This window comes from Carcharhinus amblyrhynchos, chromosome 3 (genome assembly GCF_965287045.1).
Source record: "Carcharhinus amblyrhynchos chromosome 3, sCarAmb.v2.hapA, whole genome shotgun sequence".
NCBI lineage: Eukaryota > Metazoa > Chordata > Chondrichthyes > Carcharhiniformes > Carcharhinidae > Carcharhinus > Carcharhinus amblyrhynchos.
The window spans coordinates 127,988,765-128,009,596 of record NC_137326.1 but is presented as its reverse complement, the minus strand read 5'-3'; the positions used below and the strand labels follow the sequence as shown (position 1 = coordinate 128,009,596).

Here is a 20,832-nt window from a genome sequence, read left to right as displayed (position 1 = left end):
ACCACAATTCCACCTAGGCCCCAACCCCATAACCCCTTGCATTTACCCTAACTAGTCCCCCTGACATAAAGAGGCAATTTATCATGGCCAATCCACCTAACTCGCACATCTTTTGACTGTGGGAGGAAACCGGAGCACCTGAAGGAAACACACGCAGACGCAAGAAGAACGTCTGCACAGACAGTGACCCGAGACCAGAATTGAACCCAAGTCTCTGGCATTGTGAGGCAGCAGTGCTAACCACTGTGCCACTGTGCCACCCCTCTATCTCTATGACTCCTCACATTCTCTGTTAGCTGCTGTCTTAAGCTAGTGAGGTGCTTGCACTCACCTGTTTTATCGTGTTGCCTGCATGAAGAAAATGCTGACTGTGATCTTGTTTCTGTCTGTAGGACCCATCATTAAAGCAGAAGTTGGAGATAAGATCAAGGTGACATTCTGGAACAATGCGAGCCAAATATACAGCATGCAACCTCACGGAGTCTCCTATGGGAAAGAGAGCGAGGGGGCTAATTATCAAACTAACACGACAGGTAATCCAGCCTGAAAACAATTACCTGTCGATATGATTTGACGCGTTTCGATAATAGGGACATTACAGTGTATAATCTTGTCACGGGGAAGTGGGCATGTGTGGTGTTTAAACATAAGCAAATAGAAAATAAAATAAAAGGTAGATAAGTTAGAACTGGGGAAATAAACACTGAAATCGGGATTTGTCCCAAACAGAAATAATTATTTTCATGGGGCTTTGTCATTTCTGAACAAGTTCAGGTCAAACCAGTCCCAGAGGTGTCCAAGAATACTCACCAGTACCATGGATGCTGTAGTCCTTCTTTCTGACCCCTGACACCATTCTTACCATTAAAGTCCATGGGGATGGAATTCTCCTGGCTTGCCCACTGCGGGAATGGTAGCCATGGACCACGCAAAGGTCTGTTGATCTGGTGTGGGATTTTCCGGTCTTTGGGGTGTGCATGGCCAGTAAATCCCGCCCACGGCTGGAATTTTATCGGCACACCTGCCCCGATTCCAGGGTTTCACAGAATGGGATCTCTGTTGGCCTCGGCCGGGTGAGGTAGTAAAATTCCGGCAATGGTGTCTGTTGCCACCACTGAGCGTGGCGTCTGCTGTTCCTTTTCCTCCCCGCTCCTGCCCCTGTTTCCTACACCCGCCTCGTGCTCTGAGTCTCCTCTTCCCAACATTCCCGACTTTGCTCCTGACCTCGATCCTGGCATTACTCCTGCTCCAACCCCCATTCCCAATCTCGCTCTCAGTCCTGAAGTCCCCTTTTCCCCCTGCTCCCATTCACACCCTCCTTTAAAGTCCCCGGTATCCGTCACTGCTACCTGGTCTCCTCCAGCTGCCCCTCTCCCATTCCCACTCTGAGCTTGCGCTGTAATCCTGGGATGTCAGCCGCTATCTGCACTGACCAATTTCTGTCACTAGATGGAGCCCAGTTAACCCAAAACAAGGTGATTGTAAATTTATTTTATATTTATTTACACACGCAGTATATTGTATTTCTGTTACATTTTTAATGTATTTTATTTTAAGGGTTACTTCATTTATGAATGTAGGCTTTTAGAAAAGTACAGCATTTCAACTTGTAACATTTTGTTCTGCCATAAAGTACCCAACTATGGAGTTTTTTTAATATTTAGTCAGTTATTTTAGCTTACAATTTATTTTAGCTCAGAATGCACAGTACTGCACATGTATGATACAGTATTTCAATCCATATATTGGTTCTACCAGGTCAGAAATCTCTGAAGGGACCTAACTCCAGTTTTAACATTGATTCCAATGGGAAAGTAAGATTCGCTGAAAGTTGTTTCACTTAAAGTTACAACAACTTTAAGTGAGGACTTACTACAGTCTAAAGTACAGGATTCTGAAGCATGTTATATTACTACTCTTTGTCCTTTTTGACCTTTCTGCAGCATTTAACATGAACTACCACGCGTTACGGCAAATAGGGTCCAGGTGAAGGCTGGGTTGAAAGCGCTTTATCTGAATGCACGAAGCATTCGGAATAAAGTGGATGAGCTGGTGGCGCAGATCGACACAAATGGATACGATCTGGTGGCCATTACAGAGACGTGGCTGCAAGGTGACAGGGACTGGGAGATGAATGTACAGGGCTATCAAGTGTTTAGGAAGGATAGGCAGGAGGAAAGAGGGGGTGGCGTAGCTCTGCTGATTAAGGATAGTATCATGGTGGTAGCAAGGGATGATATCGGAGCCAAAGAGCAGAACGTGGAATCGTTGTGGGTGGAGATTAGGAACAGCAAAGGGAGGAAGATGCTGGTGGGTGTCGTCTATAGGCCCCCGAATAATGATCTGGAGGTGGGGCGGGCTGTTAACGCGCAAATAAGTGCGGCGTGCAGGAATGGGACGGCTGTAGTTTTGGGGGATTTCAATCTGCATATTGATTGGTCGACCCATGTTGGACGAGGTGGGCTCGAGGAGGAGTTCTTGGAATGCTGCCGGGATAATTTCCTTGAACAGTGTGTGTTGGAGCCGACGAGGGAGCAAGCTATCTTGGATCTGGTGCTATGTAATGAGGCGGGTAGAATTAGGGACCTTGCGGTGAAGGATCCTCTTGGAGAGAGTGATCATTGTATGGTGGAGTTTCTGTTGCAGATGGAGGAGGAGAAAGTGGGTTCCCGGACACGCGTCCTTTGTTTGAATAGAGGGGAGTATGGTAGGATGAGAGAAGAATTGGCAAATGTGGACTGGGGGAGCGCGTTGGAGGGAGGGTCTGCTGAGGAGCAGTGGAGGATCTTTAAGGAGATCTTTCTTCGTGCTCAGCAGAAATTTATTCCGATGGTCAAAAAGGACCGTAGGAGGAGAGGTAATAAGCCGTGGATAACGAAGGAGGTGAAGGAAAGTGTTAAATTAAAAGCGGAGGAATTTAGAGTCGCTAAGAGCAGTGGGCGAGAAGAGGATTGGGAAAGGTTTAAATGTCAACAAAGATTGACAAAGAAGTTGATAAAGGAGGGTAGGAGAAGCTATGAAGCTGGGCTAGCACTTAATATAAAAAAGGATAGCAAGAGTTTTTATAATTATATAAAAAGGAAGAGGATGGCTAGGGTGAACGTTGGTCCTTTAGAGGATGAGAAAGGGGACCTAGTGGTAGGGGATGGGGATATGGCTAAGGTCTTGAATAACTTTTTTGTTTCTGTCTTCACGGAGGAGGACGTGAATAATTTGCCGGGTGTTAGCGATGGAAAGGTGGTAGGACTGGAGGGTCTTAATGACATTACTGTTACTAGAGAGGTGGTGCTCGACAGACTGGAGGGGCTGATTGTGGACAAGTCCCCAGGACCGGATGGAATGCATCCGAGGGTTCTGAAAGAAATGGCGGAGGTTATAGTGGATGCCTTGGTGGTTATTTTCCAGACGTCGCTGGATTCCGGGGAAGTGCCGGAAGATTGGAAAACGGCTAATGTTACGCCGTTGTTTAAGAAGGGTGCCAGGCAAAAGGCGGGGAATTATAGGCCGGTTAGTTTAACGTCTGTGGTAGGTAAAATGTTAGAATCCGTCATTAAGGAGGAAATTGCGAGGCATCTTGAAGGGAATTGCTTGATAGGGCAGACGCAACACGGTTTCATTAAAGGGAAGTCGTGTCTGACAAATTTACTGGAGTTCTATGAGGATGTGTCTAGGGCAGTGGAGAGAGGAGAGCCGGTGGATGTGGTCTTTCTTGATTTTCAGAAGGCGTTTGACAAGGTACCTCACAAGAGGTTATTGCAGAAGGTCAGGGGACATGGAGTTGGGGGTAGGGTGTTAGCGTGGATAGAGGATTGGTTGTCAAATAGGAGGCAGAGAGTGGGGGTCAATGGGTGCTATTCGGATTGGCGGTTGGTGACTAGTGGAGTGCCCCAGGGGTCAGTGCTGGGGCCTCAGCTATTTACCATTTATATAGATGATCTGGAGGAGGGAACTGAGTGTAGGGTGTCGAAATTTGCTGATGACACCAAGATTGGGGGAAAGGCAAATTGTGCGGAGGGTGTGGAGAGTCTGCAGAAGGATCTAGATAGGCTGGGCGAATGGGCCAGGAAATGGCAAATGGAATTTAATGTTGGCAAGTGTGAGGTGATCCACTTTGGTAGGAAGAATGGTAGGAAGGACTATTACTTACATGGCGAAAAACTGCAGCAGACGACGGTGCAGAGGGACCTCGGGGATCCTTGTGCATGAGTCGCGAAAGCCCAGCTTGCAGGTGCAGCAGGTGGTCAGGAAGGCGAATGGGATGCTGGCCTTCATAGCGAGGGGGATTGAATATAAAAGTAGGGAGGTCTTGCTGCAGCTGTATAGGGCATTGGTGAGGCCGCAGCTGGAGTACTGTGTGCAGTTTTGGGCGCCGCACCTGCGCAAGGATATTTTGGCCTTGGAGGGAGTGCAGAGGAGGTTTACTAGGCTGATACCGGAGTTGAGGGGGTTGAGCTATGAGGAGAGGCTGAATAAAGTAGGCTTGTACTCGTTAGAATTTAGAAGAATGAGGGGGGATCTCATTGAGACGTATAAGATGATGAATGGGATGGATAGGATAGAGGTGGAGAGACTCTTCCCGCTCAGAAAGGACAGTAGGACTAGGGGGCACAGCCTCAAGATAAAGGGGAGGCGGTTTAGAACGGAGTTGAGGAGGAACTTCTTCACTCAAAGGGTGGTGAATCTCTGGAATTCTCTGCCCGTTGAAGTGGTGGAGGCTGCCTCGCTAAATATTTTTAAGAAGCGGGTTGATGGGTTCTTGATAAGAGAGGGGATTAAGGGTTATGGGGAGAGGGCGGGAAAGTGGAACTGAGCCACGACAGATCAGCCATGATCTTATTGAATGGCGGGGCAGGCTCGAAGGGCTAGATGGCCTACTCCTGCTCCTATTTCTTATGTTCTTATGTTCTTATCCACCTGCAAAGTCTTCCATCCATTGTCCAGCTCCGTGGGAATGTGCTTAGTGGGGTCCACTCTTACATTTCAGAGCATGACAGGAGCATCTCTCGCAATGGGTCCTCTTCCTAATTTTGCAATGTTACTCCGAGAACCCCAGGATTTGGACTTGCTTCCCTATCTCACTCATCTACAGTGTAACCTTTGGTGAGAGTATTCAAAGAGACAGTTAAATTTGGGAAGACTAAGGTCTTCTGTCAGCAACTTTTTGTACCCTTAACATCCATTTCAATTCCATCTTTGGCCATTTGTCTCAGGCTGATTAAGACTGTTCCCAAACTCAGACTCTTATTTAACCTCAGCTGAACATAGGACTCCATTTACTCTGCATAACTACAGTAGTACACCCTTGTCTGCCACTGTCTCAATGCATCAGCTGCTGAAACCCTCATCCACATACCTGTCACCGCCACACTTGACTATTCCAATGCACTCTTGACTAGTCTCACTTTCCACGCTCCGTAGACCCACTAATACACCATTCTGCTTCCAATGTCTTATCCAACTTACCTCTCACCTCTCTCCTTGCTGACCTGGATTGGCTCCTGGTCCCCCAACTCCCCCAACTTAAAATTCTCATACATTAAATCTTTATTTGGCTTTCCCTTCACTCTCCCTGTAGTCTCTGCCAGCCGTGAACTCTCTGTCCCTCTAGTTGCAGATGCCTGTGTATCTCCCTTCGGTTCGGTTCCCGTTCTTTCAGCAGTCTAGGCCCCCTGTCCTGAAACTCCTCCACTTTCCACCTTTGATACTTTTCAACAAATCTTGGCTCTTCCCATTTCATTGGCACGGTAACCATTTTTCCCTTGATCAGAATTGTTTCTACACCCAAGGCATCGCATAAATGATGAAAGGCCAAGATAGAGTTGACGTGAGGAAGGTATTTCCATTAGTAGGAGAGACGAGGGTACGAGGGCACAGCCTCAGAATAAACCAACAACCCTTCAGAACTGAGATGAGGAGGAATTTCTTCAGCCAAAGGACGATGAACCTATGGAATTCATTGGCACAGAAGGCTGTGGGGGCCAGGCCATTGAGTGCATTTAACACAGAGGTGGATATGTTCTTGATTGGTAAGGAGATCAAAGGCTACAGGGAAAAGGCGGGAGAATGGGGTCGGGAATCTTATCAGCCATGACTGAATGGCAGAGCAGATGCGATGGGCCGAATGGACTAATTCTGCTGCTATACTTTATGGCCTTATGGTTTTGATAGCATGATCTTGTTACCGAACACATTTTAAATACCCGCTGATAAAAAAATTAAAGATGTTAAAGGTTTTGAAATTAAAATGTATCCAACAGAATTTGTGAGCCAGCCAGCTCGATCCCCTCACGTGTATCCTGGTCGTACGTTTATTTATGAATGGAACGTTCCAGAGAGCTATGGCCCTGGAAGGGATGAACCCGACTGCCTGACTTGGCTCTATGCTTCTGCAGTGGATTCCATTAAAGACAGCAGCTCTGGTCTGGTTGGGCCTCTCATCGTGTGCAAAAAGAATACCCTAGACTCTTCGGGGAAACAGGTACATTAACTTCACATACTGATCCTCCATTAACTCTTACACTTGGGTTCCCATTTGTCTGCTGCCCTTGTCATCCCAGATGGTAGCAGTCATGGAGAAGCCTTGGTTAGTTCCTGCAGTGGTAGATGGTAAACTCAGCTGCTGGGATGACAAGGGCAGCAGACAAATGGGAACACCGCCACCTGGAGGTTCCCTTTCAAGCCACTCACCATCCTGGCTTGGAAATATATCACTGGTAGTGAGGGTGAGACAATCCTGCCCCAGTCTCCAACCAGAGGTTAATCCTAATGGATGATATATTGGTTTAAATCAGAACAGTGGCGAGTTGAGGCTCTTAAATGAGAATCGATTCCTTCTGCAGAGGCCTCGGTTGGGACATAAACAGGCGTCCTACTGCCTCCCCAGAGCCCATAAAATAACGTCGGGGAGGCATGGTTGGGCCTGTGGTGGATACATAATGTACAGATCCAGATATCTGTTTCTTATACCCACAGGTGACCGAGAAAGCTCATCCCATACTATTAAACCAAGCACCCATTTTTCATGTAGATGTGAGTAAGATCCATGGAGCTTTCCCTTGTGTGTCACCCTTGTGTGGTAACCAATAGCTATCCCTCAGCAAATATTATCAAACCCAACCCCCCCACCCCACCTCTGATCATTATCACATGATTGGGTCATGACTGGACCATTATCACATGACAGGTGTACAGGGACACAGGTCACTGAATGTGGCAATGCAGGTGGGGAAGGTAGTCAAGAAGGCATACGGCATGCTTTCCTTCATCGGCCGGGGCATTGAGTTTAAAAATTGGCAAGTCATGCTGATGCTTTATAGAACCTTAGTCAGGCCGCACTTGGAATATAGTGTTCAATTCTGGTAGCCACACTACCAGAAACAACTGGAGGCTTTGGAGAGGGTACAGAAAAGATTTACCAGGATGTTGCCTGGTACGGAGGGCATTAGCTATGAGGAGGGGTTGGAGAAACTTGGTTTGTTCTCACTGGAATGGCAGAGGTTGAGGGGCGACCTGATAGAAGTCTACAAGATTATAAGAGGCATGGACAGAGTGGATAGTCAGAAGCTTTTTCCCAGGGTGGAAGAGTCAATTATTAGGGGGCACAGGTTTAAGGTGCGAGGGGAAAGGTTTAAAGGAGATGTATGAGGCAGATTTTTTACACAGAGAGTAGTGGGCGCCTGGAACCCCCTGCTGGGGAAGGTCGTGGAAGCAGATACAATAGTGACTTTTAAGGGGCGTCTTGACAAATACATGGGAAAATAGGATGGGAATAGAAGATACGGTCCCCAGAAGGGTAGGGGATTTTAGTTCAGTTGGGCAGTATGGTCGGTGTAGGCTTGGAGGCCGAAGAGCCTATTCCTATGCTGTAATTTTCTTTGTTCTTTGACTATTTATGGGCCATTGTGGTATGCAAGCTGGTGCAACAGTGCCTTCAGAAAGACTTTATTGGTTGTCAAGAAATTTGAGATGTCCCAAGATAGTGAAAGTCACAATCTAAATTCAAGTCTTTCTTTCTGTATATTCTGTGTACAGATCTTTAAAAAGTAAGGATTATCCCATTCCATGTTCCTTCCACCCATATCACCTTATGTGTCAAGGTGATAGTTCTTCACTTGATATCTTGTCACAATAATACAAATGAAAATAAGTTTTTTTTATGTTTATGTTTACTTATTAGTGTCACAAGAAGGCTTACATTAATATTGCAATGGATTTACTGTGAAAAACCCCTAGTTGCCACACTCCAGTGCCTGTTAGGGTACACTGAGGGAGAATTTAGCATGGCCAATGCACCTAACAAGCATGTCTTTCAAACTGTGGAAGGAAGCCGGAGCACCCGGAGGAAACCCACGCAGACACAGGGAGAACATGCAGACTCCACGCAGACAGTGACCCAAGCCAGGAATTGAACCCGGGCCCTGTGAGGCATCAATACTAACCACTGTGCCACTCTGCAAGTATACAAGGGGGAAAAGGAGAAAAGCTGTATCTCACCATTTAGAAACTTGAATTCACCAATTTAGTGCAATGTCTACTGTGTGAGACCCCAAGTTTTTCTGACTATATGAGCTTGGTGTTGGGGACTTGATCACTCAGTTGGCTAGATGGCTAACACATGGCTCAAAATAACTTCAACAGCATGGGGTTAAATCCATATCATGGCTGAGGTAGACCTCAGACCTACATCCTCCCCCTGACCCAATAATAAAATTACATTATAAGTGTTAAGGCCCAGGCCAAAAACTCCAAGGTATTTTATGAAGTTAGCCTAGACCCTAAGTTTTACATTTGATTTTGGCATTAGGGTGAGCATAAGATGTTTCACTCCAGGTATGATTCCAGTGATCCACCAGGAAGCTTTTATCAAATAAAGTTTATTTAAGAACACAATTAAAATATAACAAAAAGAATTAGCATAACTTTTACTAATTACAAGACGTAAGTACAGTATAATTCCTAACAGCTAGCTATCTCTGTTGTTCCAAGTTAAGCACCATTCCACACACATACACTCTCCTTAGACTTAGCACAAAAAGCAAGTATGCTCACGTGATGCTGAATCTTCAGGGGTTTTTTTAAACATCTGTGAACAAAAATCCAGGCTAACTGTTTGCAGAGAAGGATATCTTCAAAATGTCAAATGTCAGAGAGGTAAGCTTAATTTTGGGCAGCTTCCAAAACCAGCCACACAGAGAACAGAAACTCTAACTCCAAAGAGAGAGAAAAAGCGCAGTCGCTTCTCTCCACTTCAAACTACTACTGAAAAAAATGAACCTAAAATCTAGACTTTTCAGTGAAGCTTATCTGTCCCTCACCACACAACCTGCCCTGTCCATCACCCCCAATCAAGCTCCACTCTGCAATCCTTAGGGACCATTAAAACCACAGAATACTGCATTAGTCCAGATTAAAATCAACATGGTATCAATAATACTGCCTCAGCAACAATAAAGGACACTGGTTACTGACAATATGGTGCCAACAATTTGCCAAGGACTGCAGAAACAATGTGCAGAGAGTCTTGATTAAAATACATTTCATAAAGGCACAGTACCGTCACATAAGGCGTCCCTCAAATCTAGGGTGCTATCTGGAGGATAGAGAAGCTGGTACAATGGAAAGTGTGAACAATGCATAATTCTTCAATGAAATACTCTTTATGCCACTGACCTGATTTTAAATGTTGTGTATTTTGCTTGACTCTGACATAGAAAAATGTGAACAAGGAATTCTATATGATGGCGACTGTGTTTGATGAGAATCTCAGCTGGTATTTAGATGAAAATATCAGGATGTTTACCACTAAACCCCAAGCTGTAGATAAGGAAGATGAAGATTTCCAAGAGTCTAACAAAATGCATTGTAAGTCGTTGTTAAGGTGAATACCATTGACCTTCCAATGAATTGAATATTTTGCGATATAATTTCAAAATCAAAAATTCACATGCGTACAACAATGTTTAAAAAATTGCTTACAAGCTCAGTTAGAATTTCATTTAAAGTTTAGAATTTAAAGTTAGGATTTATTTAAGGATATTTTCATTTCTGGAAATAATTCATTTCATTATGTTGCTGCTCATTGTGTCTTGGTGCACAGTCTGTGGTCAGACGTGTAGGCTGGAATTTTCCAGTCATTCCCTCCAGCAGCAAATCCTGCCATGTGTTCCCCAGCAAAGGATGGGCAGATACATACAACGGGAAGATCCCACTGTCAGCCAGTGGTGGGTCACCTCCGCTGCCACAGGACAAAGAATCATAGAATCCCTACTGTGCAGCAGGAGGCCATTCGGCCCACCAAGCCTGCACCGATAACAATCCCACTCAGGCCCTCCCTCCATAATCCCACATAATTACCCTAATAATCTCCCTGATACTAAGGGTAATTTTCCATGGCCAATCAACCTTTTTGGGAGGAAACCGGAGCACCTGGAGGAAACCCACACAGACACAGGGAGAACATGCGAACTCCACACAGATAGTTACCCGGGTCGGGAATCGAACCTGAGTCCCTGGCATTGTGAGGCAGCAGTACTAACCACTGTGACTGGTAGGTAAAATACTCAAATCCGTAATCAAGGAGAAAATAGCGAGGCATCTTGAGGAGAATTGTTTGATAGAGCAGACACTGCACGGTTTTGTTAAGGGGAAGTCGTGTCTGACGAATTTATTGGAGTTCTATGAGGATGTGTCTAGGGCGGTGGATAGAGGAGAGCCAGTAGATGTGGTGTTTCTTGATTTTCAGAAGGTGTTTGATAAGGTGCCGCACAAGAGGTTGTTACAGAAGGTTAGGGGGCATGGAGTTGGGGGTAGGGTGTTAGCGTGGATAGGGGATTGGCTGTCAAATAGGAGGCAGAGAGTGGGGGTCAATGGGTGCTATTCGGATTGGCGGTTGGTGACTAGTGGAGTGCCCCAGGGATCGGTGCTGGGGCCTCAGCTATTTACCATTTATATAGATGATCTGGAGGAGGGAACCGAGTGTATGGTGTCGAAATTTGCTGATGACACCAAGATTGGTGGAACGGCAAATTGTGCAGAGGGTGTGGAAAGTCTGCAGAGGGATCTAGATAGGCTGGGCGAATGGGCCAGGAACTGGCAAATGGAATTTAATGTTGGCAAGTGTGAAGTTGTCCACTTTGGTAGGAATAATGGTAGGAAGAACTATTACTTACATGGCGAAAAACTGCAGCATGCTACGGTGCAGAGGGACCTTGGGGTCCTTGTGCATGAGTTGCAAAAACCCAGCCTGCAGGTGCAGCAGGTGGTCAGGAAGGCAAATGGGATGCTGGCCTTCATAGCGAGGGGGATTGAATATAAAAGTAGGGAGGTCTTGCTGCAACTGTACAGGACACTGGTGAGGCCGCAGCTGGAGTACTGTGTGCAGTTTTGGTCGCCGTACTTACGCAAGGATATTTTGGCCTTGGAGGGAGTGCAGAGGAGGTTTACTAGGCTGATACCGGAGTTGAGGGGATTGAACTATGAGGAGAGGCTGAATAAACTAGGCTTGTACTCGGTAGAGTTTAGAAGAATGAGGGGAGATCTCATTGAGGCATATAAGATGATGAATGGGATGGATAGGATAGAGGTGGAGAGGCTCTTCCCGCTCAGAAAGGACAGTAGGACTAGAGGGCACAGCCTCAAGATAAGGAGGGGGCGGTTTAGAACGGAGTTGAGGAGGAACTTCTTCACTCAAAGGGTGGTGAATCTCTGGAATTCTCTGCCCGTTGAAGTGGTGGAGGCTGCCTCGCTAAATATATTTAAGACGCGGGTAGATAGGTTTTTGGTAGGCAAGGGAATTAAGGGTTATGGCAATGTTCAGGGGACTGTTATGGCAAGGTTCAGGGGATGTCTCAAGACCAAACAGCAGTTTCAGAAAGGCAAACAGGCTGTCACAGTGACACGGAGGTTAGCACTGCTGCCTCACAATGCCAGGGATCCTGGTTTGATTCTGGCCTTGGGTTATACTCTGCGTGGAGTTTGCACATTCTATCCGTGTCTACGTAGGTTTCCTCTGGGTGATCCAGTTTCCTCGCACAGTTGGAAGATGTGCAGATTAGGTTAATTGGCCATACTAAATTGCCCCTTACTGCAGAGGGATTAGCAGATTAGCATGGGGTTATGGGGCTAGGATTGTAGATGGTGCAGGCTCAATGCACTGTAGGAATTCAATGATTCTATGACTCCATCTATTCGAACTAAGAACTATAAGATTCATTGTGGAGGTAGGATGTGTTTTGTGGAATGGTTTAGATATTGGAATGGCCTGAACAATATTGCCTTTTTTTAAGGAAGCTTCCTCATTTTCCTCTTTGGAATGTGATTTTAGCTATCAATGGATACATGTACGGCAATCAGCCAGGCCTGGAGATGTGCAGAGGAAATAGAGTGTCCTGGCATATGATTGGTCTTGGATCGGAAGTCGATATCCACGGGATTTCGTTCCAGGGCAACACATTCGTGAACCACGGAACCAGAAGAGATGTTGCTAACCTGTTCCCACACATCTCATTCACAGTCATCATGGAACCTGACTGTACAGGTAGAACAACATGTGTTCAGAATATATTGTGTTGTAATCGGTGGATTATACTGACTTTGTAGATGACACTTTTGGTAAAGGCACTCATAAATCTCTTCTGAAGAAACTAAAAGTTTAAGCTTCAGTTTATTTATTAGTGTCACAAGTAGGCTTACATTAACACTGCAATTGAGTTATTGCGAAAATCCCCTAGCTACCATACTCTGGCACCTGTTCAGATACACTGAGGGAGAATTTAGCATGGCCAATGCAGCTAAACTGCACATTTTTGGAGTGTGGGAGGAAACCAGAGCATCCAAAGAAAAACTGAGAACATGCGAACTCCACACAGACAGTGATCCAAACCAGGAAAAGAAATGATGCTTGACGCAAGGACAGAGAATGCTGAAAAACGGGGAGGTGATGGCCTAGTGGTACTATTGCTGGACTATTAATCCAGAAACTCAGCTAACATTCTGGGTACCTGGGTTCGAATCACTACCACCGCAGATGGAGGAATTTGAATTCAATAAAAAAAAATCTGGAATTACAAATCTACCGATGACCATGAAACCATTGTCGATTGTTGTAAAAACCCATCTGGTTCACCAATGTCTTTTACGGAAGGAAATCTGTCACTCCTACCTGGTCTGGCCTATATGTGACTCCAGAGCCACAGCAAGGTGGTTGACTGTCAACTGCCCTCTGAACAAGGGCAACTAGGCAAAAAATGTTGGCCAGCCAGCAACGCCCATGTCCCACAAATGAATAAGAATAAAAGTTCACCAGGTCTGGCAGCATCTATAGGGAGAGAAAGCAGACTTAATGTTTTGAGTCTGTTTGGCTCTTCATCAGAACTAAAGAGAGGGAGAGTTGTGCTACATTTGCAACTGTAGCTGTGAGAGATTGCAACAAGATGTAGCAACATTAAGAGCATTGGGAGCAGCAAACGCAGTGGAGCAAATTGAAGGAAATGCAAGAGAAACGCTGCTTAATATGAAAGTAATTCGGGGCCTTGAATGCTGAGGAGGGAGGAGGGAAAGGGTCAGTCTCTGCGATTACTAGGGAGGGTGCCAAGGGAAGGGGATGGGGAGTGCTCCAATTTCCTCCCACAGCCCAAAGATGCGCAGGTTAGTTGGATAGGCCACTCTTTACAGAGTAAGATTGTCAGTGCAAACTCGATGGGCTGAATGGCCTCTTCTGCACTGTAGGGATTCAATGATTCAATCTGTATCCTCACTAGTCCTTTCCTTTCTGGTTCTTGATGGTTACTACTCAAAGTCGAAGGTAGTCAAGTTCAAGTAGCTCTATTGATAGACTTGCAGTTAGACTGGCAGAGGCAACAACCCTAGAATAACTCAAGGAGCAATTGGGAGACTCTGATTAATGAAAGGAGGGAATTCTGATTGTGTTCCAGTCAGATCACACCTTCAATACTGCATCCTGTTTTTGTTCCCGCTTTAAATCGTCATCATGGAATCAATAATGGGGTAATTTGCCTTTTTTGTGCAGGAACGTTTGAAGTGGTCTGCAGGACAACAGATCACTATGCTGGAGGAATGAAGCAGTTTTACACAGTGAATAAGTGCTCCATGTTTCACCTCCCTGATTTCTTTTACAAAGAAAAGACATACTACATCGCAGCTGTGGAAATCGAATGGGATTATTCACCTTCAAGAGAGTGGGAGCTGGAAAGGCACCACATTCATGAAGAAAGGTATACCAATAAATGCAGCTCAAGCCACTTACGTGGTGAAGTGGAATGTCTGCTGTTGGCAGGCGAGGAGATTGATTTAGGGTAACTGCCAAAAGAAGCAGGGACAAATGAGGTGAATTTCTTTCACAGAGCAAGTGGTTGCGACCTGGAATGCGCAGGCTAAAGTATGGTGGAAGCAGATTCAATAATAACTTTGAAAATGGAATTACACGTATAGAATCATAGAATTCCAACAGTGCAGAAGGAGGCCATTCGGCCCATCAAATCTGCACTGACAACAATCCCATCCAGGCCTGATCCCCGTAACCCTACATATTTACCCTGCTAATCCCCCTGACACGAAGGGGCATGGCCAATCAATCTAAACCGCACATCTTTGGATTCGAAATGGAAAAAAACTACAGGGCTAATGGGAAGAGAGCAGAGGAATTAAGCTAATTGGATAGTTCATCCACAGAGCTAGTAAAATGAGCAGAAGGGCCTCTTTCTGTTCTATATGTTGGTATATAATGTTACAACACAAAATTATCACAACTTATCTTTCTGTTTTGGATTTTTCCTGCTTGTCACGCTGTCCCATGTTTAATACAATCGTTGCAGCATTGGAAGGGTATGGCATGAGGTCAATGTAACAACCTTGGCCAGTGAGGGGCCATGTGAGTGCCCCCCCCCCCCTTCATTTCAGTAGGCCACAAGATTGGAATCAAGCCTGTCCATTAACTATGACCGGGCGCCGCACCTGCGCAAGGATATTTTGGCCCTGGAGGGAGTGCAGAGGAGGTTTACTAGGCTGATACCGGAGTTGAGGGGATTGAGCTATGAGGAGAGGCTGAATAAACTAGGCTTGTACTCGTTAGAGTTTAGAAGAATGAGGGGAGATCTCATTGAGACGTATAAGATGATGAATGGGATGGATAGGATAGAGGTGGAGAGACTCTTCCCGCTCAAAAAAGACAGTAGGACTAGGGGGCACAGCCTCAAGATAAAGGGGAGGCGGTTTAGAACGGAGTTGAGGAGGAACTTCTTCACTCAAAGGGTGGTGAATCTCTGGAATTCTCTGCCCGTTGAAGTGGTGGAGGCTGCCTCGCTAAATATTTTTAAGAAGCGGGTTGATGGGTTCTTGATAAGAGAGGGGATTAAGGGTTATGGGGAGAGGGCGGGAAAGTGGAACTGAGCAGCGACAGATCAGCCATGACCTTATTGAATGGCGGGGCAGGCTCGAAGGGCTAGATGGCCTACTCCTGCTCCTATTTCTTATGTTCTTATGTTCTTATGTATGAATAAGATGAAGTACATTTAATTCACGCTGAATATTTCATAGTGAATTATAGAAAATGCTTAATCATGCATATATTAGTAGAATTGTCAAATGGTAAAAACATAAGAACATAAGAAATAGGAGCAGGAGTAGGCCATCTAGCCCCTCGAGCCTGCCCCGCCATTCAATAAGATCATGGCTGATCTGAAGTGGATCAGTTCCACTTTCCCGCTTTCTCCCCATAACCCTTAATTCCCTTGTCTATCAGAAATCTATCTAACCGTGACTTAAATATATTCAACGAGGTAGCCTCCACCACTTCAATGGGCAGAGAATTCCAGAGATTCACCACCCTTTGAGTGAAGAAGTTCCTCCTCAACTCTGTTCTAAACTGCACCCCTTATTTTGGGGCTATGCCCTCTAGTTCTGTTTTCCTTTCTAAGCGGAAAGAATCTCTCTACCTCTACCTTATCTAGCCCCTTCATTATCTTGTAAATCTCTATAAGATCCCCCCTCAGCCTTCTAAACTCCAATGAGTTTAAACTCCAATCTCTCCTCATAAGCTAACCCCCTCATCTCTGGTATCAGCCTGGTGAACCTTCTCTGTACTCCCTCCAAGGCCAATAACGGGACCAAAACTGCACACAGTACTCTAGTTGCGGCCTCACCAGTGCCTTGTACAGCAAAACAAAAGAAATATTTACATGTTAGACACAGAGGGAGTGCACGGCCCTCACACTCAATGTTTTAAAGTTTAAAGTTTATTTATTAGTGCAACAAGTAGCCTTACGTTAACACTGCAATGAAGTTACTGTGAAAACCCCTTGTCGCCACACTCTGGCTCTTGTTCAGGTACACTGAGGGAGAATTTAGCATGACCAATGCACCTAACCAGCACATCTTTGGGAGAAAAATGGAGCACCAGGAGGAAACCCACGCAGACATAGGGAGAACGTGTAGTCCAGAAATCGAACCCAGGTCCCTCGTGCTGTAAGATCATGGTGCTAACCACTGTGCCACCCACTTCACTTCACTTACCCTACCTTATGTGTGTATACTTCAGTCATATCAGAAGGATAAATATTATGTGGACAGAAATCAGCAGAATGGAGCAATTCTCCGCGTGGGCAATGGTGAACAAAATGCGCACTCAGAACCCGGATAGGCCGGATGTGGCCCCTGCCTGTAGGTTGCCCATCATTGATGTAGAGTTCAACTTTTTCTGCATTGTCCCAACCTCAGAAAAAGAAACTGGGACAGAATTTTATTCTCCCCCATTGGTAGGTTCTGAGACAGGGGGAGTGTGAAATTGCATGGAGGTGATTCCCTCTGGGTTCTGATCCATCTTGATTCGGTGGCGATTTTACAATGGGATGGAGAGGGCCTCAGAGGGGAAGCCTGCCCCAATTAAAATCCTCAAATAGCCACGTAGGGGCCTTTTCCTGCCAAACCTTAAGGAAAGGCAGGAAATAATGGAAGTTGAATCCTGAGTAGGAAGGGGATGTGGTGGGGTAGATGGTGGAGTGCCTCCATCAGAAGCTCCCTTCTGAGTGAGGGTGCCCTCCACTTAAAGCCCGGGTGACCTGCGGACCTCCCTATCCCGGGCGAGAAAAGCGATGTGCAGCTTGCCAGCTGCACAGCCAACCTTTCTCGCCATATTGCCCAGTTAAAAAGCCCTAGAGGTCTGCCCCATGGTGTCTCGCTGGTGGGCAGCACCTGAAAAAGCTGGCAACGCCAGTTTGCAGGGTACAGGGTACCTTTAAAAGTTGATGCCCCAACTTATCCCAGAATTAAACTGAATTCAATCTAAATTACATCACTTAGAAGCACATTATTTACTTTGATTGAATTGGGAATATCTCTGTTTTGAACTGTAGCCCTGGAGAGCCTTATGTAGTGCGAGGAAACCTGACCATTGGTTCCAAGTACAAGAAAGTTGTCTATCGAGAATATACTGACAAAACATTTACTCAGCAGAAGGAGCGAACAACAAAGGAAAAGCATCTGGAAATTCAAGGTATTTTACATGCTTATTTAATAAACTTTGTCATTCTTTCATTGCTAATTAATTATAATCTACAATTTCCCACGTCCTTATGATAATGACCATTATATTTAGATGGCTTCTTATCTCAGTGAGGTGCTCTGAGTGAAATGATTGGTGTTATGTGAGCAAACATAACAATCATTCTGCAACAGTAAATGGCTCCCATCTCTTCACATGCTAATATCCAGTCCCATGTTAATGTGCCATTTGTTTAACTAACCCTTCCAACATCATTAATTTGGTTTTGTTTGGCAAAATCTTAATTCTGGTGTTGCAGAAAATAAGGTGAATGTTGTACTTTGGAAATTGGGGCTTGCTTGCTCATGGATTGGAATGTATCAATGCTTATACATTTGTTTTTTTTCTTGTTCCCTCCTCCCCCAGGTCCACTGCTTCATGCAAAAGTTGGTGATAAACTCAAAATTGTATTCAAGAATCTAGCCTCAAGGCCCTATTCCATTCACGCACAAGGAGTGAAGACTGACAATCCTACAGTGGAACATACTGTTCCAGGTAAAGCCATTTGATGCACCCGTCTTCCAGCTGTAGCCTATTCTACAATAATGGCTTCTGAATCCCTTATGACTAAGATCTAGTGTCGCTTCTAGGCCTTTTGACTAAGATCGAGCATCAGATCCAGCCCAAGTTAGGGTGCAATGCCTCATCTTCTTAGCTTGGATCTTGTTTGTCTCTCTTGTGGGGACCATGAATTGGATTCAATTTGACTTTTGATTGGTTTTTGGATCAAGCAAGAAGATGGATTAAGGGCTTGTCCCATCCACTCTGTGCATTGGCTTTATAACTCTGGGAAAGGAATAAAATAAAATATAAGTTTTGCCATAGAAAGTTTCATAGAATCCCTATTGTGCAGAAGGAGACCATTTGACCCATCAAGTCTGCACCGACAACTATCCCACCTAGGCCATATCCTACATACTTACCCACTAATCCCTCTAACCTACACACCCCAGGACACTTAGGGGCAATTTAGCATGGCAAATGCACTTAACCTGTACACTTTGGACTGTGGGAGGAAACCAGAGCACCCAGAGGAAACCCATGCAGACAGGGGGAGAAGTGCAAACTCCACACAGACAGTGACCCAAGCCGGGAATCAAACTTGGGTCCCTGGAGCTGTGAGGCAGCCGTGCTAACCACTGTGCTACCATGCCACCCCAGTGGTTGTAGACCTTTCAGCTTTTGTGCACAAAAGGAGTGGAATTGTATCGAACCCCTAAGGCTGTATGACTCACATTGAACATACATGGCGAAAATTACATGTATCACCATTGTATTGAAGCACCTCAAGGGTGCAACATGATCTGTGTAGGAAACTTGAACATCATTTAGAATTCCGTGGCATGAACCTGATTTCTCTCATGGTGAAGTTTCCTTCTGCTCATCAAATACGCACTGTCTGAGCTTAGAACTTGAGAGTAAGGTTCCTGAAGTTGAAGGTGGATTCATGTTCAGGCTTCACCCCAATCTGTAGATTCCTGACCAGAATGTAAATACAGTCTTCAACTGTTTGGATTCCAGATTCTGTCCCCTGTTGCAAGCAGATGTTTACAGTCATGGTGTGGGACATCTCAGCACAGGGTTGGTTCTGTAAGCAAATCTCACCATCAGGACTGGTCCTTTGCAAAATGATTCTTATACAGAGTAAGACTGTAGCACGATGGCACAGTGGGCAGCACTGCTCCCTCACAGCATCAGGGATCTGGGTTCAACACAGCCTTGGGTGAATATCTATGTGAGGTTTTCACATTCCCCCTGTGTCTACGTGGGTTTCCTCCGGATGCTCTGGTTTCCTTCCACAGTCCAAAGATCTGCAGGTTAGGTGGATCAGCCATGTGAAATTGCCCTAAATGTCCCAAGATGTGTAAGTCAATGGATTAGTGGTATCAATAGGTGGGGGGTTGATCCTGGGTGAGATGCTCTGTTGGAGGATTGGTGCAGATTGAATGGGCCAAACGGCCTCCTTTTGCATTGTAGGGGTTCTGTGAAGTCAGCATTAGTGATCTTATACTCTCCAAAAGGCATTGCTGGAAGGAGAAGTTATGGCAACCCTTTGGTGGTGGAAGAGTTACACAGTAAAAGCAGGGATTGTCAGAGGGTTTTACTGACAAAGAAACTACTGGGAACATGCAATTCTCTTTTAAAATAAAAGCATGAGCAGTAACTCTTCCATAAAATGAGTCATACACAATTAAATATCATTACCTTATTTGTAGGTGAGACAGAAACATATTACTGGAAAATCCCCGAAAGGTCCGGTCCTGAGGATGGAGAATCTCGTTGTATTCCATGGGCATATTACTCAACTGTAGATACAATTAAGGTATAGCAAGAAGACATTCTTACTCACCAACCTGTCTTTAGTCATTACCCCATTGATATCTTCCCCTCATCTTTTGTTCTACTTCTCTACATATTATTCCTTCTCGCTTCATCCTGTTGTAGGGAAAAGCCATAGCTCCATCTTTGATTCAGTCCTTCTCACAGCCTGACAGTGCTGGGATTTCTTACTCTATTGATTAAAAATGATCCAAGATGATGCTGGCGCAAGGCAACTTCTTGCAAGCTGTGCCCATCATACCCCCTAATTTGATCTTTCACTCTCATTCTAACCCTTTTAAACTCTATAACAATGCTTTAATTCAATTTCTTACAGGTCGGGCATTTAAAGTTGATCTTTCTCTACACCCCTTCTATGACTGTGACACTACATTCTGCACCCTCTCCTTTCCTTTTCAATAGTAAGAAGTCTCACAATACCAGGTTAAAGTCCAGCAGCTTTATTTGGAATCACGAGCTTTTGGAGCATTGCTCCTTCATCCTCCTCACCCCACTCACCTGATGAAGGTGCAACGCTCCGAAAGCTCAGCTTGATTCCAGGTAAACCTGTTGGACTTTAAGCTGGTGTTGTGAGACTTCTTACTGTGCTTACCCCAGCCCAATGCTGGCATCTTCATCTCATTCCTTCTCTATGAACGGTATGCTTTGTCTGTATGGTGTGCAAGAAGCAATACTTTTCACTGTATGTTAATGCATGTGACAACAATAAATCAAATAAAAAAGGGAAACAAATTAACAAAGGCTTTTAGAACCCAAGTTAGTTACCACTGAACATGGCTGCTATTTTAACTTACCTCTCTCACTGGTTTCAAGAGGGGTGATGCTTGAACGATGACCTCTCCATCTCCCTCTTGTCTTTTGCTCCTCATGCCTTCCTATCTCGATCTCATTTGCTTACTCCTCCACAAACCCCCTTCTTCCTGCCCTCCCACTCCCTC

The 20,832-nt window shown here is 45.2% G+C and overlaps 1 protein-coding gene across 1 annotated transcript in view; it reads left to right on the top strand.

Annotated features, from left to right (window-relative positions):
* cp (ceruloplasmin) overlaps nt 1-20,832 on the top strand; it is a 52,940-nt gene that overhangs the window by 18,489 nt on the left and 13,619 nt on the right. The window contains exons 8-15 of the mRNA XM_080186516.1: nt 393-533; nt 6,258-6,478; nt 9,711-9,861; nt 12,323-12,535; nt 14,027-14,231; nt 17,367-17,506; nt 17,921-18,049; nt 19,771-19,877. Of these exons, the coding sequence (XP_080042642.1) occupies nt 393-533; nt 6,258-6,478; nt 9,711-9,861; nt 12,323-12,535; nt 14,027-14,231; nt 17,367-17,506; nt 17,921-18,049; nt 19,771-19,877 (1,307 nt within the window). The remainder of the gene's footprint in view (nt 1-392; nt 534-6,257; nt 6,479-9,710; nt 9,862-12,322; nt 12,536-14,026; nt 14,232-17,366; nt 17,507-17,920; nt 18,050-19,770; nt 19,878-20,832) is intronic.